The 24552-nt window shown below is 40.4% G+C and overlaps 1 protein-coding gene across 6 annotated transcripts in view; it reads left to right on the top strand.

The window, feature by feature from the left end:
* Positions 1-24552, top strand: part of LOC100650069 (serine-rich adhesin for platelets) — a 58573-nt gene that overhangs the window by 22217 nt on the left and 11804 nt on the right. For 3 of the 6 annotated variants that reach the window (XM_048414560.1, XM_012317753.3, XM_048414559.1), the window contains exons 2-5: positions 22491-22633; positions 22846-23063; positions 23741-23967; positions 24172-24498. In XM_048414560.1, the coding sequence (XP_048270517.1) occupies positions 22491-22633; positions 22846-23063; positions 23741-23967; positions 24172-24498 (915 nt within the window). Of the gene's footprint in view, positions 1-17422; positions 18054-22490; positions 22634-22845; positions 23064-23740; positions 23968-24171; positions 24499-24552 lie in introns of all 6 variants that reach the window. The other 3 variants (XM_012317769.3, XM_012317784.3, XM_012317755.3) reach the window with 2 other exon arrangements.

The following is a 24552-nucleotide window of genomic DNA, read 5'->3' on the forward strand; positions in this document are numbered from 1 at the left end:
CGGATAGCTTCTTACGAATTAGAGTCGTGTTTACGATGGTTGAGACCTTAACGTGACGCAAACGTAAAAACAGAGATACGACGGCTAGTAACCATCTGAAATATTAATAATCGTCGTTGAAAATTTGTTGATATCGCTCCGACGAATATCGTAGTTTGTTATGAAGGAAAATTCTTTTTATTCCAAAGTCCCTGACGATGCGTATTTACTGAGAGAAATTTCAGTTATGCGCGGAGGCCAATAATGTTTCGTCTATTTGCAAAGTTATTATACATCACGTGGCTGGCAACCTCAACGCCGACATCAATGTCAACGTCGCGGTTGATTTCTTGCTCGTGCAGCACGTGCGTATAATAACACGACCGCGATATCAACGAACCATGCATGTCACACAGCGAAAAATGGTACGCGAGAACTGCTCCTAAACGAATACCAGATCAAAGTGCACGTGGTAGCGATACATGAAACGTGCACCGGGTTACGCTCGAGCTACGTGAGAATGGAATCTTCGGACTTAATTACCTGTTCGTCGATGTTGAAGCCTTTCCAGATAACGTTTCGCAGCGGTAATGTAAGCGCAGACAGAATTAGCAACAGTTAGTAGAGTTACTTGACACGTAAAATAACAATTCTCTATCTGGATTCCGTTTTTTCCAATTATCTTCGTGAAAATATACATTTGCATAGATATATTCGCTGCCTATTAATAACACTGGCGTTGAATAACAGTCAGATACGAAAGTATACTTCGACGTTAACGTTAGACGACAGATTACGCGGTTTCATGGAACTTAGAAGTCGATACATGTATCGTAATGTGTCTCGATGTATTGTAGTACGTATGTATGTGAATCCTTTAAGATCTAGTTTCGTCTAGGTGAAGCGACTTATTCCGCGAGATAACGAGCAGGTCTGTACAAATTGGCGGAATTACGTAAATCAGCTCTTGCGATTCGCCTGATCTTAAATTAGAGGTCTTCCAAAGTAAACTACGCGAAATCTGTTCAAGTTCGTAAGATATCAAGCGCGAAACGTCGTTTATTTTCGTCGCTTAGTTTAATCATGATGAATAATAGTCCGGTCAAATTAGACATAAAAATAGTGATCAAATAACAAAAATTCCGACAGAGGTAAATTTTGGTAGGGACCTTGGGTACACCATTAGAAACAAAGTGCCAAAAGTCCCCATTGATTCCATGGGTGCTAAATAAGTTATTCAAGGTCAAAGTCAAAACTTTCGGATTTTTTTAATCTTTTTTGAAAACGATAAGTTTTATCGAAAATATAGCCCAGACAAAAATTGTAGATCATAAAATTATCTACAAAAATGTTCCAAAAATATTTTTTTCCTAAGAATCACCATTCCTAAGATATCGTCATTCTAAAAGTTGAAGGAGTTACATTTTACATGATATGCACACAAATACCACATCAAACCAACAACAATTTTTTGCTAACATTCATAATAAATTTCGTTTCATTTCCATGTTAAGTGACAAGCTGACCACTGAAAATATTGCAGTTAAACAAGCTCAAAATGACGCTGATGTCCTCATAATTGAAACAGCAATTGAACAACTCAATGCAACAAATACAACTGTTGTGGTTGGTGAAGATGTTGATTTGTTAGTACTACTTACTGCACGGACTCCAATTGATAAAATTATTTACTTTCTAAAACCTGGAAAGACTCGATAGCAAACAGAGATATACTCTTCAAAAAGTTTATCTGCTTATCCAAAATGCCAAAACCATATTTTATTTTCACATGCGATAACCGGCTGCGATACTACATCAGCTATGTTCAGAAGGGGCTAAACATCAGTATTAAAATTATTTGAAAAAGAGGATTTAATTGATTGCGCTAAAGTATTTGAAGAAATTGACTCTTCTCCTCAAACGATAATCACAAAAGGAATTCGCTTTCTCCTTGCTGTTTATGGAGCTCCAAAGAAAATTGATTGTATAGACAAGTATAGATGTTTAACTTTTGTAAAAAATACACGGAACAAGAAACAAGTACAGCTATCTTGTCTTCCTCCAACATCGGCTCCTGCTCATCAACACTTGTATCGATCATTCTATCAAGTTCAGGCATGACTAGGCAATCAACTAAACCCGGAAGACTGGGGTTGGAAATTAACAGACAATATTTTGGAACCGATTCAAACTGCTCCGGAAAATTCCTAAACACTATTTTGCAACTGTAAAAAAGGTTGTAGTGCTAAATGTGGTTGTGGAAGATTAGGGTTGTCTTGTTCACCAGCGTGTACTAATTGCCAAGGCCAGTGTTGCTCGAATGTTCAATCGAATCCTATAGACGAAGATTCGTGTGATATCGATGAAAAGAAAGCTGATTCATCTTCAGTTAAACAATTTATGGACATCCAGCAAGAAGAAGAGAAGGAAGAAGAAATCAAAGAAGACATGACTGTTGAAGTCGAATTTGAAGAGTATGAATCAGATTAAAATATTAACATAAATTAGAACTACAGTTTAAAATAATCACCTATATCAATATCAATCTCACTATTCATCATGCAGTAAATACAGTATTTTCCCATAAAACCCCGTCATAACAGATCGTGGAATAGACTTACCTGGGAAACCACGTTAAAAAGAAAGCGCCAAGTACACTACCTCATAGGTGGTGTGGAAATGTGTACATATCATGTAAATGTAATTGCTTCAACTTTTAGAATGGCGATATCTTAGGAATGGTGATTCTTAGGAAAAAAAAAGTATGAGGAACATTTTTGTAGATAATTTTATGATCTACAATTTTTGTCTGGGCTATATTTTCGATAAAACTTACCGTTTTCAAGAAAGATTAAAAAATTCCGAAAATTTTGACTTTGACCTTGAATAACTTTTTTAGCACCCATGGAATCAATGGGGACTTTTGGCACTTTGTTTCTAATGGTGTACCCAAGGTCTCTACCAAAATTTACCTCTGTCGGAATTTTTGTTATTTGAAATGTCTATTTTGACCGGACTATTATGTTCGGAATTAGGCTACTTCGTTGTACGAATAACCAACCAAATGCGTAATTAGAACTCGCTTCTCTACAATTTTCTGCGAAACTTTATCTAACTAAAGGCACAACACAAGTAGACAGTTTGTTTGTTTTTTTTTATCAAGTTTATAAAGAAGAATTAAAGTAGCTTAAAAGATATGGTTCTCGTGTCGAAGAGGGACGTTAACGGTCAAGGTGTGAAACTTATCTCGTTGAAGATTACGCGACCGATTGATTGGCTAAATGTGCGCAGGTCATCCAGGAATATACTTCCGTCGTTCACGTTTTTATAATAACCCTTGTTCCTAACATGCGGTTACTCGATCGCCCATAGGTTCTCGCTCACAGAAGCTGTGTACGATTAAAGGGGATGCACCGTGCCTTTTGATGGCCAACTTCGTCAAGTTGGAAACCGAACGAGTTCGTAATTAAGTTCCACGATGAAAGAAAATCATTCTGTTGGAACTGGAAAATAGTACAATTTTATTATTTCTCATTGTCGTCTTCTTTCGAGCCATAGAATCTCTTCCTTGCACCAAGTGTATCATAGTTTTACCACGAATTACGTGCCACTATGTATTCTCGCATTAAATATCCTATAGTTTCTATGTACATTATCGTACATACGTTGTCAGATTTATTTGAAATTTTATTAGCGTTATTTATTTATTGTACATAGTCCTCGGTTATCGGCTTACGGCGGACTTCCGGCTGTACATTTTCCGTTTAGGAATTTTACTAATATAATCGTGATACGATAGTCTCGTTACACTTGCGGAAGATATATATAAGCAAAGAAAACTACATATGTATATCGGATGATATCTTAAGCGTGGCCGATATATAGAAGCGTGATGCGACGTCGTCGATGAAATTGAAACCCGACAACAAACAGCAAAGGTTTCGAGAAGAGTATCAAGGAGGTGGAGAAACCAGTCTCGGTTACTCCGAAGAGTTCTGCACCTTTGATTAAAGCGCATCGTAATATCGCGTAAAGAGACGTATAGAAAGAACCGTAATTAACATTAATAAAAATTGTCCACGCGGTGTTCGGGAAATTTCGAAAAGTTACGTAGATTATTATTTATCGAAAGTTTACTCTTGACACCGATTTCGACGATTTTTTAATACGTCGCAAAACTCGATTCCAAACGACTTTCACAAAAGTGTCGGAGTCTCTTAGCTTCCCAGATATCCCCCCCCCCTAAAAAAAATAAAAAATAAAAAAGTAAAAAAAAAAAACATAAAATTGCAGAGTGTAAACTTTTAAATTATTACCGTTTTGCACGACACACGAGTAACGTATTCAGAAAAATTGTACACGATAACCGTTGAAATATTTTTGCAAGCTATACTGTTAACTATACGTCTGAAATAACTTCCAACGTCAGTTCGAAGAATTAATTCGATAAGAGGAGTCAAAGTACTTGATAGTAGGTAGACGTGACGATAACCAAATGGAAGCGTGTTTAAGCCGGTCGAATAACATTTCGGATTTAGGTGTATGCAATGTCGCTCGTCTTCAGGATTTATCCTTGTTCTTCGCTGTTGATGGTTCATTTGCATGATAAAACGGGGAACGATGTAACACTCGAGGGCTCTATAAGCTAACGCAAGCTCGAATCTTCTCGATGCACCTCGATGATTGTAACTGTGGTTTAATTCTTCTTACGGTATTTGCATATGCTCGTAATAATGTTTCTTTCCTGCCGTCCCGGCTCGTTGTTTCTTCACTGAGCGGCCAAGAAGCTTGCTCGTTCGAAGGGTCGAGAAGGTGAGATTAACGCGACTCGCGTTACCTCGACCTTCCGCTTCATCGAATCGATTCGTCTTCTATAATACGTGCGTTCCCTTCGTCGAATTCAACCGAGAATACTGCAAGCAAAAAGACTAATCGATTAACAATTTTTTGTTCCCTGAAACATGGTTGATCGCCTCGATTTATAAACAAAATGGGTTCGATAAGGGACCGTGCTAGTTTGCATAGTTAGAATTTAGGCGAGAACTTATGGCCAAAGAGATTAAGCAGTTTAAAAGTTTGTATTCGCTTAAACGTAGTTGATAATTATCGCGATTCGTAAACAAAAATTTGATACAGCGTTCGTCCTAGTTTCCCAGATCGAATATAAACGAGAATCTTAGAAGCAAAGAAATTAATTAGTTGGAAAGTTCTGTGTTCTTTTAAACGCAGTAATTATTCCAATTTGTAAAGAACATGGATTGAAGCGGGTTCTAGATTTTCTATAAGCGAACATTCTATGAGCAAAATTTGATTGATTAATTAAATTCAGTCTGTTGAAACGCTGAAACGTTCGATACGGCAAATACACGCGTAACTCCACAATCAAACAGAGCAGCAGTTTTGGTAGCGTGAAATTAATTATCGATTTGGCTATTGAACGAAGCCGGTCCAACTAATTATTGAATTTTTTTACTTCTTTATTATATCGTTCAAAATGATTGGATACACGGCCACTTGTTAGCGAGCCGAAACGAAGCCGAATCGAAATAAGATCTTCGAGTTTCTCTTAATTATTCTCCGGCAAGTTTTTTCGAGTGGTAGCGCGACGCTGCAGCGCTGGTATCGTGGAGTTTCTCGGCCAGGATTCAAGTTTCTCGACGGAATGGAAATCTAATTCCGCATCCGGGCTCTTCGCTTAAGGAAGACAGCGAAAGAACATCGACGCGGCTTCTTCGAGGAATTAGAAACGAAGCGACCGGCTCGATGGAACAACTATCGATCTCTTCTGCCGTTAAATTTTATATCTAAACAGCGAGAAGAGAAACGGGGATGATCCGGTGACCGATGAAACGACGTTCTCGAAATACGTTCTAACACGAGGCAAGAAGAACAAAGGCCTCTCACGGGGACGTCTTCTTCGCGGGTCTCATGGGAGAAATTGAAATTTTCCCGCATTATATTCCTAGCTTGGAATTTAATTAAATCTCCTTTAAGCGACCACGAATTGTGTTTTACCGAAATGAAAACGTAATTTAGACTTTTGTCCATGTCGAAGAGGACGAACACCGAGACATTTTGTTCTTTGAAAGCTTTCGGCTTTCGCAACGATGGTTTTGTTTTTTCCTCGAGCGATAAAACACGCGATACGAGATTTTTCGTTCCATCTGGTTCTCCGTATCTAAGCGTCCTAGAAAAATATTTTGTTCTCGGTTCATTTTCACGTGTAAAATAATCTCTTGTCGATCGTTGGCGCCTTAATCGAGTACACGAAAACGATAGCAAGTTTTTGATCACGCTATCACGCGATCGAAAGTACTGAGAATTCTCTTGGAGCAATTGATCGTAAACAAACGATAAACCACGTAATTATAAATAAAGAAAAGCTTCTGACCTTCGTGCCGCTATTCCAAATTGCTTGTAACATTATTGGCAAATTCAATCGGCAAAAGGAATAACACGATTTTAGTGTCGTAAATTGTTTGGCATAATTGGAGAATAATTTGATCGTCGCGCATCCGTTTTCAAAATATCGTTTGCCCCAATTAGCGGAATCTGCCAACGTGAAATTTATAAAATTCAACAGAAAACGTACGTCGCTTGGAGCAACGAAAATTTCATCGAAATTGCCACCGTTGACTGTCCTTCGCTTTTCAAAGGGACAACTATTGTCCGGGCTTTCTATGGTGTTTCTTGTCTACTATTCATCCGGTCCTGCCATTACGATATCTGTATATCCTGCCTCGGGTTTCGTTTTGTCTCCGAATATCCCCAATGCAAACGTTTTCCAACGTGATATTTAACGACACAATGTCTCCACTTTTAACCCCGCACGCATTTCGCATCTCTCTTGTCTTTTCTTTTCTTTTCTTTTTATTTCCTTGCTTAACGCTTTATACCGTTCCACGGCCTTGTCGCCTAACGCGCTGCGTTTATTCATCGAGTATTCCCATCTCGAAGAAATGATTCACGCCACAACTTGGGATACGCGGTGTTAAGATCATCTGTACTTGATTTTTTAGCAAGTTTTCATCGATTTACACGAATTATTGAAAAGTGGAACTGTAGCCGCTTCAGTCGAGAAGCTAAAAGAAACCGATCGCTACTCGATTCTTAGAAAAAGTATCTTTCGTGCTGGTAGTCTCGTTTATCTTAAAGAGATAATAACAAGCGCAAATGATAGTAAATTTTAAGGTAAATTTTCAAGAATAATTTTTCTAACGCTATCGTTGTTGCCTAGTTCGTAGTTTCCCAGTAGATTATCGTATGCCTTGAATGACCTCAATTGCTCCTGACTGTACTTTGACGTAAGATAAAAACGTAAGCGCGAACTGTGACTAGCTGGATTTCGAATTCAACATTTCGTTTTCAATAGAATCTACGGGACGTCCGTTGTTAAAAGTTCCGAGATAAAACAGCTCTGTATTTTATTACGCTGTCGTTTATTCTAAGCCGTAGGTCCTTTGAGTTAGCCGAGTACGAGTTTGGAATCCTTAGAAGCTGCGACACTCTTTTTCTTTTTTTTTCCCCCAAGTTCTTACTCGATGGACATCAAGAGATTTCACGGAACTGTAAGGTTGATTCAAAAGTTAGGAAAAGGCAGGACGCCAAGTTCGGCGTACACTTTCAAACGAGGGAAGAAAAAACACAAGAGTAGGCGGTGCTGCGAGCTGTCGAATAACGCGTTTAGTCTCCACGAGCCTGGGAAGCTTATTACCAACCGCAATCGCCTAATCTTGTATAAGTGGAAAGAAGAAGTACTCGTGGTACTTGGGGGTTAAACGCACACTTGGTTAGGATTTTTCGCGCGACTACCAGAAACTTCTTTCTCGAAGTTTACCTTTTTCTCAGTCGGATTAACACCTTGATGACGCACGTGCGCGTGCAAAGACGAAAACTGCGTTTTGTCACGGATGACTCAATGCTGATTCAAGTTTCTTTAGCTCTTTCGAGGCGGACTCTTTTGAGAATCAACGCCATAGCACGCGCTATGACTCACTTAAGTTTATGATCAAAGTATAAATTTTAATTAGGTCTAATGTTTCAAACGGAATACGTAGCTCCGTTATCAACGAGATTCTATATGGTAAAATAAATCTCGGTAGTGTAAGAAAAATTATAATAATTTAATCTTCTTTCTGTAATAATTCTTTCGAGTTGTATCGTACCAATACATTAGTCTCGTAACAGTTGCGATTCAATGTTTCGTTGCTTTTCGTGTCTGTTTCTTGCGATCCTACGTCGAACCGAATTCAACATTCCGTTTCGTTCGACTCTGCTCATTTTTTACGTGTAAAAGACAGGTTTCGTTGGCGTTACGCGTTAACCGGTTTAACTGAGTTCATCGTGTATACGCGTCGATCGAAAACTTTATTTCGATGTGGTCGACGCGTATACCCGTCGTGTGAAATAAAAAATTGTCATTTACTATAGAAGCTCAAAATTTTAGTAAAAAATAATATGCATGGCATTTGGTGGTACGTTCCCTTTATACTTGCAGTAAATCTATTATGTTTTTTGTTTTTAAAAAAAATTTTGATTATTTGATTATTCTCTTTGTACAACGTATCGCTTTTTCTGAATTGAATCGATTATTTTCCCCAATGTATACCCATTTGCGTATTTTACCGCGTATATTGCCTATTCCCCGAATTGTTTCCCGCACTTTACTGCGTATTGTTCCGACGTTTCGTCTACTTCACTGTATTATTTTTTGGCAATTTAAAAATGTTTAATAACAATACCTCTTTCAACGACGAATCGTTAATTTTTTATCCAATGAAAATGTAATTCTTCCTCTTTTTGCTTTGCTTTTTTCGTAAAATTTATAATTACGATCATTTGCCCTGCGTTCCATTTGTATACTCGTCGTTGCTTGATTTTAATTACGCATCCCGTAAAGGACTTTTCAGACTAAAGTTCCCAGTTAACAGGTTAAAAATATTCGTAGAACTAACGCGTTCGCTGCAATATTTTACATCTAAGGGCTGTGTTTAGACACTTGCGTCTAACTTGCTTTTTGTTTTTCTCTCGTTGTTCGATTCGCAAGGTAAACAAAAACCGTGTTTCGCAGTGATGTCTCGGAAAGATTAAAGATTTCGGCTGTAGCTTAGCGACAGGATCGCACGTAACGGGACGTGTTTGAATTCTGTGAAAAATGGGTTAGCGTAGCCGCGGGCGTCAGAGGTTCGCTTGAAAGAAGACTCGGCGTAAAGGGAGAACGTTTGGTCCGCTGGCAAAGCTTCTTCGTTTTACACGATATCAGACATTAGTTCGGCCGTGAAAAAGTAGTATCGTCCATTGCATATCGCGTGCGGCACGTGAGACGTCACAGCGGTTGACCGGCTAACATCCGAGAACTTAGATTTCTGCGAACATTCGCAATTTCCGTCCATCTTCTACGAATTATCCAACAAAGTTGGCGTCGCGTTGCGTCCACGTGCTTCGCAATTTTTTTCTCTTGCGAACGTTTCGCGAACACGATAAAAAGCGGATTTACTTACACAAAGTGAGCTGAAAAGAAAATTTTGATCTTGAAGATATGCCACGTTCCGTATGTTTGCTAGAAATCGAGCAATATTTTCATGCGAATCAAATAGAAATCAAAGAAATTTACATAATCACGGCGTAATTTCTCTGCTAAAATAACGGGGAAATAATAGAAAAGGAGGTATGAGAACATCGTTTCTTCGTAGATCCAATCCAACCACAAGTATCGGAGCACCTGTTCGTTAAAAAACTCCAAGAAATTTTATTTCAGCCGATGTCGTACGTTATAAGGCGCGTATGATACGCGTGAAATAAGAAATAAGTAGAAAATAAATATACTAAAACGCATCCGATTTGAGTGTCCCAGGACACGTGTCCTGATATTTACGATCGGCGGTGCACGTTTCCTTCGATCGCAATCTTTTACGCAATCGCATTCTCAAACTGTCACGAGAAAACACAAAGGAAACCCGTTCTTGGCAAATTGCGGTTATCGACGAATACCAGGAGGAAAAAACTCGTTAATGAAAATTAAAGTAATCGTACGGCTGATTCTATATCGATGCATCACCTGTTACGTGGCAACAGGTGGTCTTTTGTCGAAATGAAAAAAAGGGGCACAGTTTTTTTTAACGCTTTTTCATTCGGTCGTGAAACGCAGCCCATGAAATTTAGGACGCTCCTTTCTGCCTTCGAAATTTTCACGACTGTCGGTCGTCACAATTCCAGTTCGTTGGATTTGTTGGAACGTCTGGACGCTCGGGTTTCTAGAAAATTGTCCTTCGGAAAGGAGCTTATACGTAAGTTTCGAACGATCGTGAGACGATTGTGGGAAAATCTCGCATTTGTATATCTTCCCTTTAGATCTGCTCGTCTACACAATGTATATCTTCTTGCGTAACACGATTTTCGTAGATTTTGAGCCGGCCTTGCGGACGCAATCGTATCGAGATCTCCTTCGTGCAGAAATTCTCCAGTCAAACGACACGCAACATCCAGTAACGGGACAAAAGCACAGATTCGACTGAATTTTACTTAACGAGACGTGTAACATCCATTGTTTTCTGTAGATTATCGCCACGATTATCTTTCGATTACCTTCGTATCATTTTCGTGGCAAGAGGCTGGTTTCGATTTACAAAAGCGTTGTACGTGTACCGTTCGACTTCAAACGATCTGCTTATGCCTCTTTCACTTAAAATAACTTTATAGCAAAAAGCGGTAATAGTCTAGTGGTGCCATGTATTTATACCTCCTTCTTTTCTCTCTTTCTTTTTTTTTCTTTTACGTTCAATGCGGCACACAAAATCGAAGGGAGAGCCTGGTGTGTGAAGTCGATTTTCTCATAACGCGCGTCCATTTATCCAGCCGCCAGCAGCAAAAAGTAGGAAATCCCGATGACGAGTTTCGCGTGTTTCACGCTGACTGTGTTCAATTTATATAACATAATTGTCGAAACACAGATTTCGCCGTGTTTCGCATGCAACAACCAAAACTCGTTTACACGAGTTTGGTGTTTCATAAATATGGAACATCGTCTTTATAAAATGGTGCTATCGCGAATTGATTTTCTTCGTTCGGAACTATCGTCCTTAGTACGATCAAGACACTGAAATTACACTGCCACAAATTCGCTAGAAAGAATAGAAACGATATCAACTCGCAATCGCCTCGGAGATTCGTATCTAACTCGTTACGTCGTTTTTTCCTGCGAGTCGTTTCGAAACGCGAGGCGAATTTTCGATCGACGAAAAGTTGTTCGACGAGTCGGCAGATCCGCGGCGATATAATGGCCACGTTTTATGAGAGTAACGTGCCGGCCAATAGCCAGCCGTGCTACAGAAATACGTCTATTTGCGTGCTCGGTCACGCGAGAATTTGCGCGCTACGCAAAATGCAAAACGGCGCCTAACTGCGTCGCGAACGCTGCTGGCCAAATCTGAGTCGAGACACAGCCGAACCACTGGTACTTTGCGTGGAATCGTCTGGACGATAGTCAAGCAGCGTATCGTTAATTTCCCCATGGAGAAGCAACGAATTTCAAAGGTATTTTCCTTCGGAAGATGCCATTAAGTACAGTTGCCATGCAAATGACAAGGCGTTTTCCTTTTTCTTCCTTGCCTTGTCTCTCTTTTACCTCGCGACAACGTAGGAAAATGAATTCCGCTAAATAGAAAGGACGGCTGAGCGGAAGTTATTGCTTACCCGGAACGTGCAACGATTTAAGTAAGCTGTCTACGATATCGGAAATGAAATCAGCCGGTCAGTCGGTTGACGTTGTAGACGTTTCAAGCATAATGAAAATTCTATTTTGCCTGTTAACGAGCATCGATATTTGGACGCTTCCAGATCCTTGCGAATATATAAAATGTACAGTTGTTCACGGCGGTACTCGTACGTCTACCATAGGAAGGTTTTATGAATATATTACGTGTATTACGTGGAACTTAAAATTTTATTGTTGAGACCAGTCTCGCAATGTATAGAGAAGTTACGAGACATTTACTGCGGATATACGTATATCTGGTAAAAAAAAAAAAAAGAAAAAAAGAATATTATATAGCACGAATAGTCGTCATGAACATTACCTGGATATCGAGACTTATTAAATCTAATTGATAATTATGGATAATTGTGAATAATAGTGAGATTCCAGCGTTTCTAGCCGCGTTCGCAGAAAGTTTATAAAAAGTCCACATAGTATCAACGGTGTATTACGCATAAACATAGAACTCGAGCGACGCAGAATAGACATGTTGCCTGTTGCAAATGAAACGTTGCAAAGCAATTCGACGTAAATTATATGGAAAAGCAAGGAACGAAATTAACAGTAGATAAACGTTGCTCTACCACCACGTTGAAAATATAGGAAAGATATCAATCTTTTGATCGAATTGCAGCAGGTGCCTAAAGACATACTTCAGCACGCAAACGTATATCGAAGTTTCGCTGTATCTCAGCTTGGCAAAATTGGACAGGTTTTCGAGTTGTAGTTAACGCGAGCGTGGAACAAAGTTGCGTACGGAAGAAAGCGACGAGCAGAGGGTAACTCGCGATCCACGCAAACCCAAAGAGGGATGATTTGCGTGCTCGGTCACGTGAGAAGTAACGCGTAGCACGGAATAAAGCTCTGTACAATGTAGACGCGGTAGAATCGCGCAATCGATAGATAACTCGTAGTCTGGGCTGGGCTCTAGTTTGGTCGGGAGACGTTGAAGGCAGAATAATAGCTATTCGTCACGAAGCGGTGCAAGCCTCCGAGAGAAACGCCAGCTCGGATTAATCTTATGCAAAACATCGGAAAGAGAGAATCTATCGAATCGTGCAATTTCCACCGCGTTTTCCTTTTTTCCCATTTTTGTCCTGTGGCTTCGTTACCGTTTATCTGACCACAGAGTCGATCGTCGCGAGTTACGCATTTCACCGATCCATTGATTCTAATCCTTGGAGATCCTGTATCAAGCTCGAACCCGCGTTATTTCGCTCAATTTTTTACAATTCTCTACTTGCGAGATACGTTGTACCGTATTACGCATCGACGCGTTAGCACGTTGACTGCCGCGCGTGTTTTCAATGAAATCCTTCAGGCATTTGTGGTATAGATTATTCTGACCAAATGATTTCTTATGCCACTGTAGAGGATGCTTGGTCGCGAGGTTTAAATGACGAAATAACTCGCTGTTGAAACCATCAAATGTATTTAAAAATATTTGATAAATTCGCTAAATAATAGATTTAATAGATTCGCTAAAGATTGTGTATAGATCGCTAATTAGATAGCTCGAGACTGAGACTGATAAACTGGTCACCTTACTATCGCGTTCGTTTATATATCCTGGTCGCGGGAGAGGCGGAAAATTTCAATTCGTCTTTGTTTGATGGAGTTTATTGATTATTACATTACGTATGTCCTAACGATGCTGATACTCCGAGGCAAAACAACAATACGATTCGAACTGTTCTCTAGCTCATGTGCCGCTACACCGCCACTATTAGAAAAGGAATCAAATAGTATCGAAAACTTGGCATTCAACTCCTTCTGAGAATTTTTGTTGTAAACGCTTTGACGGTTTACAAAATCGCAACAAGGAAGGATGTAACTATTAGAAGATTTAGAAAATTATTAGCTGGAAACTTGTTAGTGTTGTCTGAAAATACAAAAAATCCTTGTCTTCGACGGAGTCAGCGTAATATCGTCATTCGAGAAAATGATTCCGGAAGAAGCATTAGACGCGCATGTAAACTATGTTATGCAAACAAAAGACGTCGAACGGACCGATCAAAGACACGAGAGAATTTAAAGAAAACAACAACTCATTGTGCAAATTGTCCCGACCAACCTCAACTTTGTATAGAATGCTTTAAAGTTTTACTTTTTAAGTAATTTTCTTAATAAACCATTTTCGTATTACTTTTATAACAATTCAATAGTTTCATTACTTCCTGTGGAATATCTTTTCAAATACTTACGACGATCCTTCGCAAGTACTCGAATAAGCGTTACCCGAATACGGGTGACACGGCCCGATCAGAAACTTTTCTGTCACCCGAATATGGGTGACGCGACAATCAACATGTTAGGAATACGTGAATGTATTGGGTTGGTAACTAGGTGACTGCGGGTTTTGTCAGTACCACCTAATGACAAAATCCGCAATCACTTAGTTGCCAAACCAATAGACACGATATCGGCTACAGAGACGTACAGATGCATTGAAATTTTAAACAGCTTGTTACGTAAATAGGCGGAACTCGATTTGTCTAAAAACTGGACCCTCTGACGTAGTTAGGTTAGTCTTGACCTACCGACTTCATTTCTGTCGGGAATTTAAGCTCCCGATGTATAATAAAACCGAGCAATACGAATGACGACTGTTATCCCTTCGTTTTCTTCTTCTCCCTCTTTCAAATTGACAATTTGGAGGAGCTTTCCTTCGACGGAACGTCGTTTGATTGGTCCCGAATCGATAGGATATTGGTAAATATTTTTCTCCTTTTGGAAGACGAAATGTTTTACGACTGTTGCAATACGAAATTGCGAAGGTAGGAAAAAGGAGCTGTTATATGTACTTTTCGAATAAAAGACCAACTTTCCGAGCGAGAGAATCGATCTCGTTCGGTTGGTATCGAGATTTTTTCCCCGTAGACGTCTTTTTCGTTCCACGAACGACACAAAACACATCGTACACACGGTGAGTGCCACATTGCGTCATTTCGTTTCTTTCGGAGAGGAAAAACGACATATAATTTTATATGATCGCATTTATACCACGAACTGTTTCTCACTAAGATACTAGGCAGTAACACGAACAGCTTAATCATAATTTCTTTGTCGGTTCGATGCATATTCAATTACCTGAGTCATCGAACTGTTTTTGCAGAGCCGCGTTTCGTATACTCCGCATATTGCAACACATATTTTTAATCGTCGTTAGATTTGTCGACAAGAATTAATCGTTGTGCATACGATAGCGAGCGAGCGAGCATAGAGAGAGGAGAGGAGGGAGGCTTCCTCTACACAAGATTTAACGTAGTTTTCTCATTAAACTGTAATCCATACGAATCAACATGATCCGTAATTGTCGTGCGAAATAAAAATTCCAACGTCATTCTACATCTGTAGGTAAATTCAAGAAGAAATGTATTTCTTGAATCTTACAGACATATAACGGAAACGAAACTCTTCGATTAGTTGAATTTACGAACGAGCATTTTTCCTTGTACACATCTGCCGCTGTATGTACACGCAATAAATAAATATTTATGTTGCTCGTCGCCCACCACTGGAGAACAAAGGAGGCAAGAGGGAAATGGTGAATATAGAAGGGGTGAGAGGAAAACAGAGTGTACGAAGAGAAAGGGAAAGGAACAGGAAGGACGGGATAAAGGTAAAAGCGTGGGCGGAAGCGTAGAAGGTGGAAAGGAAGGAAGCAGAAACAGAGGGGAAGGGAAAGGGGACGAAAAGGACGGAAAACAAACGACGAGAGGGCGGGAAAACGGGAGGCGAAAGAGAAGAGGACGAACTAAAGAAGAAAGGAAATAAAGGGACGAGAAACGAAAGGTGGGGAAGGAAAGGAAGCCAGCCCCATTATCTACTACGCGTGGCTGGAAAGTTGGCTAGCAGGATGACACGCGGGGCTAAGAGACGTATTTTGCTGGCTCTTCGTTCGACTTGTAAATGCGAACATTTCGCCCTCTAACGAAAATATGTGTGCCTTATTTTTGAGACTGTGTCAGGCAAGCTGCTAGTATTACGCTATAAAGCGATCCGACCTGAAATCCTAGCCAACTTCCCAGCCACGAATGGTATACGTGCGTACGTACTTGTTGGAAACGATGTATGGTTGTTCTCGATATTATACTTGGCCATAGATAAGGCAGGGAAATGTTTCGAGATCGATGGAAAATCCATAACGATGATTCTAACAATAATATTTAATCGATAAACGCTTGGACGAATCGTGCAATTTGATTTTAACATAGCAGTAGCGATGGTCGTTAAACTATTTCAGCTACGATACATATCCGTGGATTCTGCAAGGAAATAAGACGTAGTTACTTTCGATCGTTAGTTTGCTATTAATTCGTACGCGTTAATTCGCGTACTTATCGTTGGCAAGCTTTAAGTATCGGTTAATACGAAACGAACCAGTGCTCACGTACTCATTGCGTATGCGTCACGTCGTGCATCTGGGAAAAAGTCTCGATGGGACGATGTTTGGAAATTCACGAGGTAGCCAAAGTCGAGATAAAATTCATGAATTCTGATCTTCGGCTCGATACATCGACGTACGAGCGACAGTGCCAGCGGAGCGCCGTAAAAAAAAATGTTACAGCTTCGACCGACAACTTGACGATATTCTGTGGAACGGCGATATCCATTTCGCTAGTGTTGGCAAAAATAACGATGGGAAAGGAATTTTTCGCTTTCCAAAGTGGCCGAGAACCGGCTGTCAGCGTAGACGACGGAATACGATGAAAAAGAATCGCGATAACAAAGAGGCGCGGGTCAATCTGCATGCCCGGGGGAACAGTTTTCATCGGTGGGAAGCAATTAGAAAAGTCCTCGAATAAATCCGAGCTTTTAAAACGCGTCTCGTGCGCGGTCGTGTTTCCTCGTCGTGAAAAAAAAAAGAAACGGTGGAAATGGCTGGATGGGGCCAAAGAGACGATCTCGGGCAATCGGACAGCTAGGACTTTAGTATCGGAAGTCAACGAACAGAAAGAAACGCGCCTCGTTGTGTTTAACCCTCTTTAGACTCGAACTCTCGAAATACTATCGTTGCATACACCGTCGCTCTAATTGCATGTCATTTCAACTGGAAAGGAATTTGCAAGCTTAAAACTTTAAAACCCACGATATTTCATAATGAATATATTTTTCCGATACGTTTTTATCAACTTGGAAGCTATCAAGAAACAATTTGTCAAGCAGTAAACTGCTCTATTTCGATAATCCATCCTCGCTCAGATATTTGAAAATTCACTCTCTATAAAACAAGAAGAAAATAGATGCGATTTATTATATTGTCTCTGAAATAATATCGATATCGATACCAAGTACCGCAAATCGGATGCTTTCCGCTATATTTGTCTTCCTGTGGTTCCTTTCGTAAATTTGTTATTTCGTTCGAATCGGTTCAGGTAAATGTGACGAGTAGTAGGTGTCCTGATACTTACACGCAGCAATGCGAATACCTTCGTTCGCGTGTTTCGTCAAACCACCTGAAGCCTGTCTACCTATTCAGCTTGCGCTAAATCAGCAAAAGAATCGCGTTTTAGTCGCGGTACCACTTGACTCGAGGTGTTGATAATCAACAACGAAGCGAATCGCGTGACACAGCTAACCCGAGATTGCTTTAACCACGTTGAACGTACGAACTAGTCGAACGTTTGAGAGGGCTGCTTTCTCGCGCACGAGTGGAAACGATTCGATTGTAGTTGTTTTGAATTGCAGATGGTAGTGGTACAGCAGGCGCTGGAATTCGGTTGGTAGTGGCGCGTCCCGACTGTGGAGACCACCTGGTGAGAGGAGCAAGAGAAAACCCGGGATAGCCGGGTGAAGCGAGAAAGAAAAGGAGGCGGAGGTGGTGGCGGTGGAGGAGGAGGAGGAGGATAGAGGAACAACTTTACGGAGGGGACTGACAGTGACCAAACGAAAGAAAGAGAGGAAGAAAGTAGGCAGCGGGAAGGGGAAGGGAAAAGGAGAAGAAAGAGATAGAAGGCTCGGTCTCGTGGAAGGACATCGTCCACGGATCTTCCGGTAATTCAGGATATCGAACCTTGAAGCTGCGAAGGTCGCTGATGTCCGCTACGAGCCCTGCCCCTACCCCTGCCAGCTCAGCGTCATCCTCAGCTCAGAGCGGAGGAAGAAGGTCTTCGCTGCCATCGACGCGGAGGAAAATCCGGTCGCTCGTTAGCCTAGGCCTTGATCGAAGAAGAAGGGATATCTTTTACCAGTGTCTCGACGACCACCACGCGTTCTCTCGACCGAAACTTCAGTATCGCTGCTGCTGTATCGCCGATCAGCACGACCACCCCTCTGAATGTCTTCGCACATCCAAAAGTCGTGCGTGGTGAGGACACAGGTCCATTTTCGGTCCTTCTTTCGCAGATAAAGAGAGAACGAAAGAGAGAGAAAGAGGGTTCGTCTCACGACAAACCAGCCTACACTGTCCTAGCTTCGTTTTCTTTTCACTTTCATCAATGGTTCGTACCATCTCTCGAACCTTTGTCTTTCGTATCGTAAACTCGACCTCTATTCGTATTAACACTAGAACTACCGGTAATTAACACGAAGCTATTTTCTACCAAAACCAGTGAAAATGACTGGTCTTTAAAAAATACGTAATAATAGAATATTTTTATATTTATTGATTTATTACTTTCTTAAACAAGCAATTACATCTTATGTAGTACATTTTTGGTATTATTAATCCATCTGGGACCATAATCCCTAAACGAGGGTCGACACATTTATAAAATTGTAGAACCAGTCGTTTTGATTGGTGTGGTATTTCCAGTGTTATCATCTGGCGATCTAGCGATCGATCCGGAGTTTTCCTGATAACTGATATCATCATATCGAATGATACGCAGTAAAAATTTGAAAAACGTGTGGGAAGTTATACAAAACGAGGAAACTGGTTAATTGGGGTTCGATAAACAGATTGCAGGACCCTTTTACACTTTGACAAGCACCAGTCGTTTTGACTGCTGTTGGTATAAGTAACCTAGATACAAAATTATTTTAAGTTTGAATACATAAAAAACAAAATAAAATTCATTAGATTATTCTTTTAGTTATCGTTGCGAATGTCATTGCATCATCGTGGAAAAAGAAATATAACATGAAGTAGAAATTTTAAAATAAAATTGCAAAACCAGCCAATTTAACTGGTATGGTAGTTCTAGTGTTAAACTCTATCGCGTTGATCAATTACCGTGCAACAACGTTGATCTCGTGAGAACGTTGTAATACGCGTAGCTAGGATAGTTGGCGTAGATTAGGAACGGAATGTATCTATCAAACGTGCGATCGAATAGCCGCTTGTCCGACCAGATTTATCAAAGCACGGACAATTAGACTGGATCTGCTGTTCGTTTAATTTTAAAGGCGCTTACGCTCTCGTTGCGCTATACCCGTAGTTGACCTCTTATACCTAGGTTTTCCAGAGCTGTGAATTTACCGGAAGTACCTAAGTCTCGAGTTCAATGTCCAACGACGTGTAAAGTGGTAGAAGAGCGTAAAATATACGACAATAATATTTGATAGCGATATCCTCTGTGTTTTACCGAAGTTTTACGATTTCGAAACACTTGCATTACGTCGATGTATCTTCTTAAACGCGATAGAAGCAATTGCCATGACTTTTCCTTGTTATTTAACGTGTTTCGCTGGTCGAATAATCGATCAAATAAGAAGAAGCGGGAAACGGTGACAAGGACTCGAATAAACATTCGAATCGAGAAACGCGGCGGCGAAGCTGCATGTTCGCTGGAATTCGATTTGATACCAGGAGGAAGTTGATAGAATTTCGCGAAAGCCTAACGGGCTATATAAAATCACGTTATTGAAAAGCTGCGATGTAAAAGTTAATATCGGAAATACTTCGCCTGCTACTATATCCGAGCCTCGTTTTTCGTTCTGCCAGTTTCCGTTACAGGGTCACGGCAATACGTTATTACATCGTAAGACAGAAACTAGAAAACTGCAACGATCGAAACAATAGGAATTAATCGATCATCGATCCCTTTTCCACTTTGTGAACAGAGAAAAGCTACGGTTTCCCTTTTCAATCGCGCATTATAGCCCATTAAGGACCGAAGCAACAGAGAAGCAATACGTGAACGCAATATCGTTGCGAGATGTAAAGTAATTCAAAATATCTTTTGTATCGAGGTATAAAAAATGTACCGGTATAGTTACGTACTTTATTGGAAAACATTACGCGAATCAGAAACACAGAAGTGATTTTCAAGATTTATAAAAAGTACGTAGAAATGCTATGATTCTTTTTTCCTTTTTACATTTCGTGTAAGATCGTAAGAGACGTAAATGGAAGATGAAAGAAACGTTCAACGTATCCTTGGACTTTGCTTTCACGATCACAGTGCTAAAAGACAGAATCCGGTAATACGAAATACCTGAAAAGAAGGAATTGTAAATGAAATGTTACGTTAACGCTGAGATTTGTCCTTAATGGGTAAAAAGGAGGATTCAGAAAGGAGAGCAAGATTTTCGCAACAGATACGCGCGATCTTACGAAACGAACGAATTTTCCAATTTTCCTGGGGAAACGCGAGTAGGAAAATTTTATCGGTGAGAGGTGTAAAATTGGGGGTGAGTTACCGTAGAACGAGAACTGGAATAAGTAAAGAAACGAATCGGGGATGAAACGAGGGGTATCTGCATCGCGAAGTTGCTCGTGAACGGGGCACAGAAGTTGCAAATGGGGAAAGTTACGCGAAAGTAAGATCAGGAAGTTGCCCGTAAGAACCGATGGTTGAGCTCGCAAGGTATGCCTTCGAAATTAACTCCTTTCCAATTGGAAGTTTTCCTCCCGGGTTCGAAGAATTTTTCCAGCGACTTCCTTTATCTGTGAAAATTCTGTCGGTTGTTTGCTTGATACCGTTAATGCTTTTCCTTTTTATCAGCGCTTTTCCTCCTTTTCCCGTTTGCTTTTAGAATGTAATTGATTTTGCAAAGAAATAAAAACATCTCGAGCCAAGGTCGCTTGAAAAGTTACCTTGTATTTTAGCGTTGCAGATTTAAATACCGAATTAAATGGCTGAACAGTTGACGCTTTATTTTAATCAGGTAATTTTTGTTGTTATTATGCTTTTTCTTTTTTATTATTTTTTTTTTTTATGCTAATGCTTCACGGCAACCATAGGATACGTAGTTAGGGAAGAATCTGTGAGAAAGTAAAAACTGTGCATATTTTCTACCAGTATCTTGTAAGCGTTTCCATGAAATAGTAAATTTTCATTCGAACGGAGATTCGATCTTCTATACTGTCGAGTCTCCGATATTTATTGCGCATTGAAAACATCCGTTCGACCTATATACAAAAATCGTTTCTCATGCATCCACAAAAATACTTTTTTTCATTCGTTTGTTAACGAACAAAATTGAATTTTAACGAACGCGCTCGTAGCTGAACGCGACGTTTTCCCTGCTTTCTTTTTCTCCGTTATAACTATGGATCGCCCTTTAACGCGTAACTCATTTCGCGTTCAATTTCTTAAATCGCTTTTGTATTTGATTTCGTTCGATGGCATTATTAGTCGTGTAGGCACGAGCGTTGCTTCGGCACTTCGCGATCGTTGTCCTCTGGATCAATCAAAAAGAGGATTTCATCGGCCAGTTTTCAGATACAGCGGAAAATTCATTCCGGTTGCCCAATATTTGCGGTTTAATAGGAGGATATCGTTTCCGTCTTGTTTTCGCACGTGGTTCTCGGCCACTGGTCCTGCTACCTGCTGAAAACTACAACCCTACCGCTTTTCCAGCGATTAAATACCTTCCTCGGTAATTAATAATTATACTCTGGATTACCAGTCGGCCGTTCTTCAACGTCCTATGCTTAAACTTTTAGAATCGTAACGGAAATCTAACAAATGTGAAGTTATTTAACGCATTGGTTTGCATCGGTGCGATCGTTTAAGGAATGCTGACGCAACTATTGAATTCTAAATTTTTTCGTCATTTTAGTATTTCGGTATTTCTCGACGAGATAACTTTGACAGACAAATAGAACAGTGGACAAAACGTGTTGAAGCAAACATTATTCAAGCGAAGGCATTTCTGATGAACAGAAGTATGCAACGCGATGCAATGTGTTAAACAACGGAACGTTTTCGTCGGGAAAATTGGACATTCTGACGGCGAATTCTTGGGTCAGAGAAGGACGCTATTTCGAATCCTCGAAAGTGACGAGCTCGGTTAAAGTTAATGAATTATCATCGGCAAATTTCGCAGTTAAATATTTCGCTGGTCCTTTGTAACTAACATTATCTACAGGAAAGCTTTCTTTCTTCTAGGCAATGATAAATAGTAGTAATAAATTTATAATTGTGAAATATGATATAAAATTACAATTATTAAATATATAAATCGCATAATAGTAAATAATTTTATTGGACGAAAACGAAAACCTGGCTGTGTATCCGTTCCTGAAAACGATGCATCGCGCGTTCTCTATCTTACATCTTCCTTTGCCCCCTTTTCCTTTTCAATCTCCTGTCGAAAATACCCAGCAGTTCGATTTTCAAATTGGAAATACGATGTTCTATATTTTCATCGCGATGATATCGTTTTAGGTGGCGCGGATAATCAGTTGTCGAAAACGATCGGTTAGAAGTAGATGTACAAATTGCACGATGCAGAAACAAACGATTAAGACTCGGACAGCGGTTCAAAGAGTCGATTAGTCGAACCATTTCCCCTCTTTCTTCTGGAAAAGTCTATGAACGGGAGGTTTTACTTACGTTTAATCGATGGCTGATTTACCGGGTTGCAGGGGCTTGAAGCGACATTGAGTGACAGCAAAAAGAAGTACGGCGACAAGGTGAATGCACTTCTGTCCGCCTGGGAGCATGTCACCAATTTCATTCCTGGGGCAACGCCAGAGGCCACCCAGTCTCTCATAGAATGGGCTCACAAGTGAGTATTTCCACCACCGATAAAACTGTGTTTCCCCTTTTCATCATCGAAATTCAAGAGTTTCTAATGAAAATGATCTTTACCTGTGCTTGTGTTCCTCTAAGAGGTCAAAGATGCGGGTGGCCTTCCACCTCGTTAATTTCTCTTCGATGAATTTCACTCTTTGTTAAACACGGTTTAATTGGTCGTATCACGCGTCTTTATCGTTGTAGACACACGTTGAAATTGGTACTGCGCGGGGAGTGGCCGAAGTTGTCACCCGCGACGAAGACGCACCTCAGTGTAACGTTACAGAGGTGCGCGTCACACCTGGTGCAACACCCCGCTGCACCCAGGTGCACTGCCCTGATAGCTCTGGTGCACAATCCATGGACTCATCCCGCTCTCGACAGCATACTTAACGGCCAACCGGATTCCGAACATGAAGAGGGTAGGTCGCGCATCTACTTCTTTTCTTCTTTCTCTTTACGCAACCTGGGTTTTATATTCGTCGTTATACAAGTCATACAAGTTGTAGCCAAGAAGATCATACGGCCCGGAATAATAAATAACACGAGGATCAAATATAATGATAAAATCAAATTTCGTTGGTTTCCTTTTTGGAAAATCAAGTTTGAAAATTGCAGCTTATAATACAAACGATCCTTATCCGTGTTTGTATATTTTTAGGAAAACGAAAGAATACCCTGGCGCTTTCAATTCTTATGTAAAGAACACTTTCAGATTATATTTTGTCCAAATGAAACGTTAAACGAACAAATTTCATCCTATTGGGTTGGAAACTAAATGATTGCGGATTTTGTCATTAAGTGATATTGAGTTGCCAATCCAATACATTTTCGACTGAGTTTGTTTTGTAGGATAACGTCCTGTCGATCGTGTAGCCATGCGTAGCCCGGCACTAGGCAAATTCAAAGTTGATTTTCACGAAAACAAAACGTCGAACGAAATTCGGTTATCGTTGATGTTCGCCTTACTTCGAGTCATAAAATCTTGGCAATGTCAGTTGCACCGCGAATATAGGACTCGTGACGTTGATGCAAAGTTCGTCCGTAACTTATGAAAGATGTAACAACGATCTAACGATAGATTATTCTCGATTTACAGAGTTCTGTTGTTCGGAGAAAGGTGAACTGCTGACAATGAGGCTGAAAATACTTTGCGAGGACCGCTGCGAGGACATAGCGGTAAAACTCGCCGCTGCATGCGTACGTTCTCTACGACGGAGCGATCGGTTGCGCTCACTCTCGGATTCTCATCACGTTCATTACATGATCGACGTCTATATCGTCCTCTTGTATAAATTGAAACGCACGCAAGATATATTCGCTCAAGTGAGTATCGTTTGGGAGGAAAGGTCGATCCTTGGTCCGTTTTCGTGGTTACACGAATGTATGTTTGGTTGCGTCGAGAACACGCACAAAATATTTTGGACCCCGAACCGTTCCGCAGGTTTTCGAACGGCCACGTGTACTCAGATTAATTTGCCGATATTACAAAAGCATGCATAGAGTGGTAAGGAAAGGCTTTCTTTTCAGCTAAAATTAATGGACCTCAGCGACGGATTGGAATTGGTCCAACGTCTCAGTGGTGAAAGACCGACAAAGTATGGAACTGCACGCGTTTGGAGAAATTCGATAAAAGCTGCCGAATTGGTTGCACAATATCTCGTTACAGCTGGTATGGTACGCCCTGTGCCGGAAACAGGCGCAAACGTTTTGGAACAAATTCTAAACTCCTGGGCATTGTTGCATTCGAAATTAAAAGACGTAGCACCTACGTTGCCGGGGATGATAAGGAAGTTAATCGAACCCGCTGAGAGTGCTCAGCACATTTATATCTTTTGCGCGGTACTTGTTAAGCATGTGAGTATATCTAGGTTCTTGTTATCGTCATTCTCCAAATTATTTAATTCCGAC

The sequence above is a fragment of the Bombus terrestris genome, chromosome 2, assembly GCF_910591885.1.
Source record: "Bombus terrestris chromosome 2, iyBomTerr1.2, whole genome shotgun sequence".
NCBI lineage: Eukaryota > Metazoa > Arthropoda > Insecta > Hymenoptera > Apidae > Bombus > Bombus terrestris.